This window comes from Folsomia candida, unplaced genomic scaffold (genome assembly GCF_002217175.1).
Source record: "Folsomia candida strain VU population unplaced genomic scaffold, ASM221717v1 Fcan01_Sc012, whole genome shotgun sequence".
NCBI classification, from domain to species: Eukaryota; Metazoa; Arthropoda; class Collembola; order Entomobryomorpha; family Isotomidae; genus Folsomia; species Folsomia candida.
Window position 1 is genome coordinate 4,547,965 of NW_019091204.1, and position 12,554 is coordinate 4,560,518.

At 35.4% G+C, this 12,554-nt stretch overlaps 1 protein-coding gene and 1 long non-coding RNA gene across 2 annotated transcripts; both read left to right on the top strand.

Moving 5' to 3' along the window:
- Positions 1-593: 593 nt before the first annotated feature.
- LOC118437100 lies at positions 594-5,486 on the top strand. The gene is made up of 8 exons (XM_035855893.1): positions 594-623; positions 716-765; positions 860-965; positions 1,505-2,269; positions 2,590-3,033; positions 3,702-3,741; positions 4,600-4,715; positions 5,195-5,486. The coding sequence occupies exons 3-8, from the start codon at positions 885-887 to the stop codon at positions 5,306-5,308; spliced, it is 1,560 nt and encodes a 519-aa protein (XP_035711786.1). The 5' UTR covers positions 594-623; positions 716-765; positions 860-884; the 3' UTR covers positions 5,309-5,486.
- Positions 5,487-7,782: 2,296 nt separating this feature from the next.
- Positions 7,783-8,746, top strand: LOC110855407. Its single transcript, XR_002548462.2, has 3 exons — positions 7,783-7,956; positions 8,050-8,122; positions 8,458-8,746. It is a non-coding gene; the product is annotated as an uncharacterized LOC110855407 (long non-coding RNA).
- The last annotated feature ends 3,808 nt before the right edge of the window (positions 8,747-12,554 follow it).

Sequence of the window (12,554 nt, forward strand, 5' to 3'; positions counted from 1 at the left end):
ACTTACACAAGGGTAACTACATAAATTTGCACAAACACATTATTTCTAGCATGTATGTATTTATGTACGTACATAAATACACAAATAATGTGTGCAGATACTCTTAGCAAAAGTTGCGAAAAATTTGTCCACGTAGGAGTAATAAACAAAAACTTTAATAAATTTTCTACTTGGTTGGATAAATTTAATTTATCCAACTTTATTGTAAATTTTACCCAATGATTTCGTGACAATCTTTTTTATCCAGTTTTTCGTAAATTTTCAAAACTGTGCATTACTCACAGTATTTATGACTCATGTATGACGCATATATTACGACAGGCTTACGAACGTTCTTGTTGCAAAACTACATAATCCCTGATTATCTAAATGATGAATTACATTGCACACACGTCATGGGGGACCATGCAAGTAAAATGTAATTTGTCACGAGCCTGAGTCAAGGCCTTAGGTATGATAATTATGTAATTATGCATGAAGCAGTGTAAATATGTTTGCCACGCACAAAGTGAATGACCCCTTAGGTGAGCTTCAAGGCAAATATTTAGATATCGGAGGATTGCGCCGATTTATGTACCTCACTTGCGAGGTAGGTTGACACAACGGCGTATCTTGCTTAACAGGTACATACATACATATGTTTGCAATAAATTAGTTGAAAATTAGGGATATTTAAATTTTCAAATCAAATTTTTTTACTAAATTTTGCCAATAGTTGTCTACTTAAAAAAATGTGACCATATAAAAATCCACTTTATGAAAATTGTAAGATTTTTTAGTTTTGTTTAAAAATATGGGAATATTCGTGTTAAGGAACTTAAGTTTTCTGCCAGCATGACAGGATTTCTTTGATATCCAGCAGATAACTTGATTATTACTTATCCATGGAGAATAAAGTAAAACCAGAAGCGAAGATTGACCATGTCGTCAACCCGTCGTCGACTGCTCCTTTACTGAACCCTGTGGTAAGTACAGTGGCGGCGAAAATTGGGGGACAAAGGGGGCATGTACTATGAAATGAGCCGCAAGATACGATTCTGCCTATTTTTTTGGGACGACAATGTCCCCCTGTCCACTTGCTTCCACTGCCAATGGGAAAGTTAGGGATCTTGCGAAATTTACAATTTCTGGAAAATTGGATTTCAAGACCTTTCCTGTATTGGAGTGGGTAACCTGTAGAGATGAGCTGAATCGTCATTTTTTGAGATCCGATCCATCCAAATCCAATTCACCCAGAAAAATTAAGATCCGATTCATCCTTCCAGCTCACTTCCAGTAACGTGGTGCATACATACATATGCCAAAACATTTCCGACTTGAGATTATTCAAAATTAATATTTTACATATGTACGTGTCTTGCGGTAGCATCTTAAACGACCTTGCTTAGTGAAAACCAAGCATTTTCGTAAAATTGTAAAGTCTTAAGTATTGTTTCCCTTAGTTTATGCCACGTCACCACAGTAAAATGTGCGAATTAAAATTTCACCCAATGTATATATGTAGATCTTGGAAAGAATTTTCTCTTTCTTGGATGCCGACACCCTGTTGAAGTCCGTCCGTCTAGTTTGCTCTGTCTGGGCCGACATCGGTGCTCCATTCCTCGGTCGAAAATGTGGCGTCGTTTGTAAAACGTGGTTGCCTTGCCGGCTCTATCACTTCAATCCCCAGCTCGCCAGGAAGACGAGAATCTTCACGGGTTGTTCCTGTGCCACAAGGGCTGACGAATGTACCTGCCTCGTCCCCTACTTTGTATTCTTCCTTCCAAAAATTTGTCATCTCGTGGAAACCCTTCAGCTTAAAGTAGCTATCTCAACTACCCGCCATTGGCCTGAAATGTGGATGGGTTTGTACACCTTCCCGAACATGACTCACCTAGAAATCGAAGCTAATTGTCGAAACGATGCTTTCACGGAAAGAGAAGTTCCCAACTTTGCAATTCTGCCAAAACTGAAGACGCTCTATTTTAAAGGGGACAGGTGTAGGGGCAACGTAGGACCCATTTTCCAACGTTTGATCAACTCTGCTCCTAACCTGGAAAGATTGAAATATAAGGGGAATTTCTACCCACATTTGGAATTGTGTCGAAAACTTAATGCCTTCGAGTATGAGTATGATAATAAATATAGTCCTGGGAAACTGGACTTTGTCAAGGTGCTCCGAACTCTTAAGGGTTGTCGAGATTCAGTAGAACAAGTGACATTGATGTGCTTCTTGGATGAGAGAACAGCTCGTGCTGATAGATTTCGCCGGGTGGAGAGACATATTGGGGTGAGTCACGTATATAGATTTATGGAATTATTGCAGAAGAAAATGTGATATAAAGAAAATTCCCATTTCAACTTGAAAATGCATAATAGGATTGGAGTTCACAAAAATGCTACCAAATATCAAACTTCCTACATACATATGTCACAAAAGGAAGTCTTGTTTAAATCAACTTGATCTTAATTATTTGCTTTAAAATTTAATTTTATCGAGTTATTTATTTATTGGTTTCACCCCTTTGTTACACGTGTTTAACGGTTTATTTGATCATGCATTTATCGACATGAATTTTATATGTAACAGAATTTTTATAATTTCACCAGATTGATTTTCCCTTCCCGAAGCTAACCCATTTTATGATGGATACTGACATTTACAAAATTCAGGACTCCCTGGATAATCTCCACTTCCCAAAACTCACACATTTGTCGATCGACCATTTAAGCATTTCCGAGTTTTTTACAACGTTCCACAAGAGGCACGACCGGGTGAAATCGATCGAGCTAAAATCCCTCAAGGCGGAAAACTTCGTGGATTCGAAACAAGCGGACAGGGTGAAAAATTTGTTCCCAGCTTTGCAAGAATTTACTCTGAAATTGCAAACGCCACCGGGCTACCGGTTAACGGAGGAGAGCTTCCATTGGTTCTATCTTAGTGCAACTTTGGCATTATTTAGCGACTGGAAATTGGCCCGAATGAAGGTTTTCATCGGCCACGGAATTGAAGAATGTTTCAACTACAGAACTATAATGAGGGAGAAAACTTTTGTATAACGGATTATCGATATGGGGTCATGCGATTGTTGAAAATTCTTGAGTTTGACGAGCTGAACAAGAAAATCCAAGCCAGAAAGCGCGGAAAACCCAAGATCAAAAATTGTTCCAAAATTTGGAATTTATGTATGAACGTTTCAGAGAGTTCTAAGATCTTGTCTTACTTTCCCCCATGGGAGAAATTTTTGGGGCTGAAATGAAACTTTTCGGGTATGGTGAGGTTATTGTAAAATATAGAATTGCGATAATTTTCCCCCCAGGCGGGCTTTTTTCAAGCTTTTATGAACATGTATTGCTCGCAGTCTAAAGTGCGCCCCACAGGTGCCGGGCCCCTGCTTTCGCAATTCCTAGGCTCGCTTCGCGGTAAACGTGCAGGGAAATTTATTGCAATTCGACATAGTACAAGACACACTTAAAATCTTACCATACCCCAAAAGTCTCATTTTACCCCAAAAATATTCGCGCTATGGCGTACCGTGAGATAAAATCTTAAAATTCTCCCCAACGTCTAAAAATTCAAGACAAATTTCAAACATTGCCACAACTTTTGAACGGGGTGTTCCCGCCTTTTCTAGCTAGGATATTCTTGTTCAGCTCGTTAAGCTGAACAATTGGGTGTATCACATGGCCCCATATCGATAAAGCGTATCCAAATGATTCAGATCATATCCGACGTTTTAAAAGGAATTGCGAATTGGAAAGGTATGGAAATAATTATGTAAAAAGTGATGCGGCATTTTTTACAAATTATAGACGTTACGTAGATGTGAGATATGTTCAGAATTAATTACAAGACGATGTTTAGGTTTAGGCTTTTTGAGGTTTAGGTTTTTTGCGATAAAATATGCAAAATTTGCCAACATCTTATTTCGCAAACTCATTTTGCAAACTTTCGAAGCTCTTAAAATTTGTTATGGAAGGGGACTCGCAACATATGAGATTGCAAATCTGCATCCTATACATCCAAAAATGCTTATTTTGATGTGATTTGCGCGTATTTGTTTATTTATTTACACACACCCAAAAATTTGGCGGATCGTCTGTTGATTCTGCACAAGTCAATATTGAGTAAAAATCGATATCTCCAACTATGCAAATACGCTTTAACTTTGTTCTAAAAATTGTCACGAATGCCAGTGTTGTAATTTGTCACAAAAGATGTACATAAGTAGTTAATACATATGTACGCAAAATAATTTAAGAAACATGCTCCAAAAAACGATTTTTCGAGCCGCGTTCAAAAGTCTGAGACCCGTTTTACAAAAAACAACACTGTCATAATGCAAATGCTTCACAATTTGCTACAGTTTGGTCATTTGAATTAGAGACTCTTTTTGCATTTTAAAATTTTTCCGAGGATAGTGACTAATTAAAATTAGAAATCGCAAAGAGTCATTCATAGATTTATCAAATGAATTATTTGATAACAAATGTATTTTTAATTGGCACATGTATAATTTGTGAACAGCTTTTTTAGGTTTTTTAAATGTTTTTCATTGTTACAAGAAAAGTTTAAAATTTACGAAAAGAGACTCTAATTCAAATGATTAAACTGTATAGTTCTGCAAAATATGTGGATCGAGTTTAACGGGCCCATTGATCTATCGACCGAAAAAGTTCGAGATGCACTCCTGTCATGTGGGCCACTTGGACGGGTAGTTCTCAAGGGAATTCAGGTGCGTAGTCACTCGCAATTGACAATTATTGACGGTGATGAAATTACCAGTTGGGGTTCGCAGCCCTTACAAAAAACAAAGCTCGGAAAAACTTCTGACTTAAAAACACATCTAACTTGCTCATCTATGTATAAGGGTCAAAAATATGTATTGACCCGTCCTTTAGCTAAAAATCGGAGGCAATAAAATTTTTCCAAACGTTTGCTCCTCCCACTCCGCGAGGGGACGGAGTAAATCCAAAATATTGATACCGTTGCAATGCGTTTCAACACGTTCAACTCATGAAAATAAGCTTTGCAAGCATATGAGAATCTCGCCCAAATTAAATTCTTTTTTGTTTCCGGACAAATTCCGGTTTTAATTATTGTCGTTCTGTGGCAAACATCACCAAAATTAAATTACACAATGTACAAAACCCGGGGTACTTACATAGCATACCCTGATGATGAATACCCTGACCGTTTCTTGTCTCTCCTTAGTGCGATGATCCAACCTTTTCCTGGCTAAAGTCAAAGGATAATGTGTTCATCGTCATTCGTCCGGATACCATTTATATCAATCAGGACGACGTTGGGTTGTGGAAAACTTCTTAATTTTCAAATCAGAAGGCGACTAAATATTTTGTCCACCTATTTATGAAAACAATGTCGATTTATGAAATAATTAATTAACTATGTACATAACTATGTCTATTGTTAACATTACTATGCATCAGTTACGTATGGGAATACCTTAATAAATAAATAATATGTTTGTCCTTTTCACACAATATTGTGCTAAATAAATTCCAATTACGGGTAACTCACATTTGTGTACATACATACACTCCAACCGGTAAAATATGGACACCTAATATTTTTTCTAATTTCTCAAAGGCCTCTCAAAATATTTAGCTGTTTCTTTCGCCATTCAGTACTACAGTGTCATTCTGTCATTATTTATTTATTGTTTATTTGTTTTATCTCAAATTCATTATATTCGACGGATACCACTCAATTTAAAAATAATGCATTCATTATTTATTTATCCAAGATTTGAAAATCAATAATTATTCATTTCTCATTTTTTATTATTCTATTTTAAAATTCAGCTTACTTAATGATGGACTTCTCAATATACTCCTGAACGTATTAAGCATAACGTAAAAGGTTATTAACGAATAAAATTATTCATTCATTCTTCATAGTTATTATTTAAATGAATAATTAATTATGCAAAATTCACTCATTCATAAATTTTGAAAAAGCTATTCCCACCTCTGCTGGGATTTTTTTTGCCGGTGGACAAGTACAGGTTGCTTGACCGTCAACGAATCCCAAGAATGAGGCCGTGAAAATAATCGCGATCCCCACGGCGATGGGTCCCATGTTTCTGAAAGAAAATTCAGTTCTGGTAACGTCCACATGTTACGTCATCAGACAGGTGAAGGTCACCTGTCTGATGACGTAATCGTATCTTACTTGTGTTATTCTTAACATGAGTAGGATAGGGATAGACTGGTTGGGTGGGTGGCTTAAAACTCGTTTACGATTTTTGATGCGTAATGCATGAACGTTCCCTTTGCCAATTTTTACCTTGTATTTTTTCCGAATGAATTATAATTTACTCAATTAACTTATATAATTCCAATTAATTTGAATTTCCGCAATTAATAAATGCCATTTTAATTCATTCTAGTTTTAATTTTAATAATTTAATTAAATAATTTACCCAATTAATTTTAATTTTCGGGGAAAATTGACTTCGATTCAAGATATGAAATTCGGGTGACCGGAGAGTCGGTGGTTAAGGGCGGATTGGTAGGCATGAACTAAATGCCTGGCTAAATAAGTAAGCATTTAAAGGTAACATCGTCGCAATTGTGCAAGGGCAACACGTCACCAGACGACATTAATTGTTCGATTGTTGACTGAAAAAAAACACAACGAAAGAATGTGAAGGCGTATTACACAATTGATGCATTTGATGCATTCATAATTTGGCAAATGTGTGTCACCCAGTTATGACAAACGTTTGAATTTCACTCTTAAAAATGATGTTGCTATATACAGAAGTAAAAGCGTTCTAAATTCTATATTAACCTCTCAACGACCAAGTACACATATGTATTTGTCTTTGCCTCTTAAGTGCCTGTTTAGTGTATTTTATCTCGATTTCATGACGTATACCGGCCAGATTTTATTTCACTCTATTAAAACCGTTGTGCATTATAAATCTTTTAATTTTAAATTTAAATTTAAATTAAATTCTCTTTTAAATTCTTTAAATTTTTTAATGTATTCAAATTTAACCGATCCATTAAAATATTCGGGTGACAGAACATATCTAAGTAAAGCGCAAATGATAAGTTATTTTAAATTATGTTATACATAGGCCGATTTAAGTAAGTAATTAAGTAAGTGATTAAGTAAGTAATTATTATTCAGTTTTTTGATCATGAGTTTCTATTTATTTGACAGTCAAAACATAAGAGATGTATTAGGTGGTGCGCAGATTGGAGAAATACTTATCCATGTCCATTCTCCCATGCTGACAAACAACTTTTCAGATATGTAGCGTAAGCATCATCAACTTTACAATCGTTTGATTGGACCATCGCATCGCCACTTTCAGATTAATTAATTTATTGTCCATCACAAATTAACAGAAAGCTTTACTAAATTATGTTTGTCACGAAGTATATTTAAGTACATTGACGCATTTAAGTACGTAGCGAGTGGTATGCAAAATCTACATATATACAATTTATGCAAAAGTGTTATGCAGGGTTGAATGTATATGTTTTATTACCGAATAGCAATTGTCAATTATTTACAGATGAATTTAAGTGGCTAATTTGTTTGTAAAAGGTAAAAGACGCATACCTTTCTGTAAGTTTAAATAATTTAATCCCTCACAACTTAATCCTATACTTAAATTAATCTTAATCCCTGCTTATTATGAGCAAAACATTAGTTTGCTAACTTCTACATTTATGTGGATTATGCAAATAAAAACTCCAGCGGTACGCAGTGATCAAAATCCTTATCAAATTTTATTAGTGGCTAATAATTATCCATTATTTCTAGTAATACAAGTGTTTATAAGCAAGGGAATGGATTTGGGGAGTGTCCACCCATCTATAAAATTAGCTCGATCTTGACAAAAGTTTGTCAGTACTAATCCCACAGTAAGACCGAGCACTGCCTAAATATTTAAAATTTAATTTGTATTTAAGATAATTCGGGTTTGTGTTGAACAGGTAAAAAAACTAATTCCATCTGTCCAATAACTATCAGAAAAGTTCGTATGTATATAATTAATTATGATCCACTAATTATTTCCTCTTTACTAGCAGGAAACCATGAAGATAATTGTGCTGCTTTTTGGCATTCTTATCGTCACAATGGTTGCACATGGGCAATTAAGTAAGTTCACATTGGGAACATTTACAAATTAAGTCACACAAATACAAGTGTCAATTTAATCAAAAATCTGTGGATTATCACGGGTTTGAATGGGTTTTTGTTAATCGGAATTATATCCGTTACTTCGGCAATACGAATTACTTAAATTTTTGGCTAAACTAAGGTCCCGTTCATTAATTACGTAACGCAAAAATCGCAATTTTATACGCCCTCCAACCCCCTCAACATGTGTAACAGGCACGATTGTAAATTTGCAGCTTTAGACCCCCTTCCCCTCTCATTACGTAATATATGGACCACCCCTAATCCAACGAACCTTTTGTAATTTTTTGTAGGTTTCTGTTTATTTATGGACAATGCTTGCACCCAAGACGAAGGCATCCCCTGCGCCTGCACGGAGGGTCCCAACTTTGCTACCTGCATCGCACCAGGCTCAAACGGTACCCATTTCGAGAGAGGGTGTACTATCCGTTTCTCATGCGAATATATTCCAGCCAACGCCTTTGGTGTTCGAACTTGCGAATGTGCGTTATTGTAAAATTACGGATGAATATTTATTTATTAAGGTTTATAATAATTTCCACGATAAATTCAATTCAACAAATAAATAAATGTGAATTGGTATATTTACACAAATTTACGCATATACATATGTATATTTATATACATATGACAGCTTATACAGCTTATACATACATAAGCTGTCAGTTTTCCTTAATTACTTATGCATACACTCAAAACAAAAATTTGTCAAATCAACACCGCCGGTGTCAATATATGACTTAACCGCCTTGGTTAAAATGTTAATTCCGAGTTATGATGATTTTGATACCGGTAGTTGTAAACATAATGTTACTAGCGTATAAGCCCGTCTCCCACCGGGCGAGAAATTATTTGATTTTCGTGAAAATTAAGTCGGATTGTTAATAATTCCAGCGAACCATTTTTTACTATAAAATTAGCTAGAAATGCCTGTTGGCGAGGGAAGTGAAATTTTCTCGATTTTTACTTCCGTCACGGAAAACTGCTTTCACTTCCGTTGCAGATAAACATTTCCAGCTTATAATATAGATGACCGGACGGAAAAAATTAATTAATACTCGGAATCACAATTGTAACCAAGGCGGTTAAGTCATATATTGACACCGTTTTGTTTTGAGTGTACATAACACCATGTTTGATTTGGTAATAACTTCTTATAGAATTGGTACTATGGCAATGAATGCTAAAACGTCGCCAATGGTTTTGATGTGAGGAACTGAACTGAACCCTGCCTAGGTCTATTAACTATGCTTTGGTGTGTGAAGTGTAACCTTCCGATTTGGTTGAGATTATTACTCAAAACCTAATAAATCAATATCTTCCGAAATCAAAAAATTGTACATATTGATGTACATATGTAAAAGTGAGCTATTTTTCTTGGTAACTTTTATTTTTTAATTTGTCTTTCCGAAGGCATATCTTACTTTTGACATGGAAATAGCTCCTTAGGGCGGCCAGCCATTAGTTTTGTAACAAATTTCCCAATTATTTTTTAAAATAGTAATCTTTACATCAAAATTTTAAAGAATTAAGCCCCCCAGTTTGTAAATTTGACACAAATATTTTTACATGGTATATACAAGGTGGTTTAAATATTCCTACAGAGGATAATTTTTCAATGGGAAAATTCCTTAAATCTCCATTAGTTACAAGATTTAGGATTAAGATTTTTATTAATTATTGCCACAACTGGTGGAACACTAGTGACAAAATTCTTGAAATGTTGAATTTCAGAGACAAAATTACGAGAAATTTACGAATTTTTCCCATTGACAAATTCTCCATTGTAGCATTTAAGCCACCCTGTACAATTCTTGTACATTTTCATACTGCAACCAAACGAATCCCAACAATTAATCGATGAAGCCCACTTTAAGATCGTTTTCTCGAATGAAGTTCAACATCCTGACGGTTGTGCCAATTTTGAACTGAAAGATTATGTGCAAAAAATTAGTTAGCATTAAGACTCATATTTCTCTGAATAATTAAAACAAGGAATTTGATTTATAAAACTACTCGCAATAGGATTTATGTATCTGTGAAAAAAAGTGTCTTATTTAAAAAGTAATACCCTAAATCCTTCTATGGACAAGTTCGGCTGCCAAGTTTTAAAAACTTTCTCGAAATTTTGACATGTGGGGTCATCCATGTAATCCAACTTTCTCAACCCGAACATTTCCGAGCTTATCAGTCTAACACGTTTCATACCTATCAGTGAAAATGAGTTAGTTAAACGTCATCGGTAGAAAACTATCACACATTTTAAGCTACAATTTCTACCTGTAATGATCTTAAAAAAACTTTGGGGTACATGGTTTACACAGGTGTGTATGTAATTTAATTACAGTAATTAATTACTAGGATATTTACCTAGGGCTCGATGAGCTCATCGTCAAAATCGGCACACTTCTAGTCGAATCTCTGCTCAAGGAACTTATTTTAAAATTATGGACAGCAAATCTTTAGCGTCTACGTCTTTATGTATCCTTCTCAACTTGCCTATACAGTCAATGGAAAAAGTATTGGCAACCCCCACACCAGCTAAATACAATTGGCTGTAACGTTGGAATGCATTATACAATTGGCATGAAAATTTGTAGGCCTTTAGCAAATATAATGTAGTTTTCGATTATAGTCATGTTTTATTGATTAAAACTAGATAAGCACAGTTTTTAAATAATTTGTTGGAAAATTTGCAAAATTAACCCGCCTAAAGTATTGGCAACATGTGGCCAAATTAATTACGCGAAACAATTTTTTAAATCAGCTACCACATTTCATTACGGTAAGTTAATTAGGTGACCAAATATGACGTTAGCTACATTTTAAGTCTACAGTTGTGTTGTCTGGAGCAAAAATGGCGACACCAAACGCGCTGTATTGGCGCCGGGAGAAATAATCATGTCTCTTTCACAAAAAAGCTTTCTTATCGAAAATTCAAAGAGAAAACATACTTTTCCATATTTACTATTGAAAACGTAGCCAAGAAATACAAAATGGCAATCTCAGTTTCTACTTTTCCATGGTGCGAAAGGAAAAAGTCACCTACGCCCACGAGCCACTGATGAATCAAGCAAATTATCACTCGAGATCGGAAGATTTCAGCTCCCAAAACCATGTTGAATTTGAGAACCAACTGTGGGGTCAACATATCATGCAATATTGTGATCAATCAAAAATCATGCCATGGGGTTTCAGGGTCCAGAAGCTCGTCTGACGCGAGGGTCCCCAAAACGAACCAACTCAATAAATTGGAATGGACTAAATACCACCCTGAATAGACTTCCAATGAATGAAAAATGTTCTGCTGGTCTGACATAAGCATATTTTGCTTATTCGGAGCCAATTGAATGGTTCAAGTCTGGCGGATGCCATAATAGGCTCACAAAAACGAATATGTTCCTATGACAGCTAAACACAGAAGAGGAGCGATTATGGTTTAGGGTTAAATGACTAGGTCGTGGCGTAGGTAGCTGGTCATTATCGATGGAATCATGACCAATGAGGTCCAAATAATCATTCTAAACGATAATTTGAAATTGTTTGATAAAAATCTAACCTATGAAAGAATTTTATATTCCGAAAATTCAGTGACCCCAAACATGTAGCCAATTTAACGATGCAAGGTTTTGGATATCGAAAAGGTTAAGCTTCTTTCGTTGGCCACACAGTCTCCCGATGTGATTCTGATTGTCCGGATTGAGAAAAGAGGGACTGGTGGGAAACCACTCTTCGAAAAATGAGCTTGTCAAAAGTTCGACGGAAGTGTGGGCAGCCATATAAAAAAACGTTATATAGGAACTTGTCGAATAAATTCCACGACGTATTTTTGCTCGTATTGCGTCGAGGGGAGGTGCTACGTAATATTAGAAGCAGTTTGTCATAATAAAATTGGCGTTTCATTGATTTATGATTTTTTAAGTTAAGGGTTGCCAATACTTTTTGCGGGTAAAGTTTGCAAATTTTCCAACAAATTATTTAAAAACTGTGTTTATCTAATTTTAATCAATAAAACATGACTATAATCGAAAACTACATTATATTTGCTAAAGGCCTACAAATTTACATGCCAATTGTATGATGCATTCCATGGTTATAGCCAATTTTATTTAGCTAGCGTGGGGGTTGCCAATACTTTTTCCATTGACTGTAATTTAACATTTTTTGTAGGGTGAGATCTCAAGTGCAACAAGCCTTCAGAAAATTGAAACTCATCGAGACTTTGTTAAAAAATTCACCACCATTTTAAAAAAAATTCCTTAACAATGCGATGGTCCGGAGTGTAACCCTCCGATTTGGCTAAGATGTTAAGTTTAAGTGTGGCCCAAGTCCATAGAACCAGCATTTTTTGAGGCAGTTTGTGCGATGGTTAGAATTAAGCAAAATATTT

What these genes read in the sequence shown, in the direction of transcription:
- LOC118437100 (XM_035855893.1), top strand. Translation starts at nt 885, where the DNA reads ATGGAGAATAAAGTAAAACCAGAAGCGAAGATTGACCATGTCGTCAAC. An exon ending in CTCCTTTACTGAACCCTGTG is followed by an intron (nt 966 to 1,504) that starts GTAAGTACAGTG and finishes GTATATATGTAG; the next exon opens with ATCTTGGAAAGAATTTTCTC. An exon ending in AGGAATTGCGAATTGGAAAG is followed by an intron (nt 3,742 to 4,599) that starts GTATGGAAATAA and finishes TAAACTGTATAG; the next exon opens with TTCTGCAAAATATGTGGATC.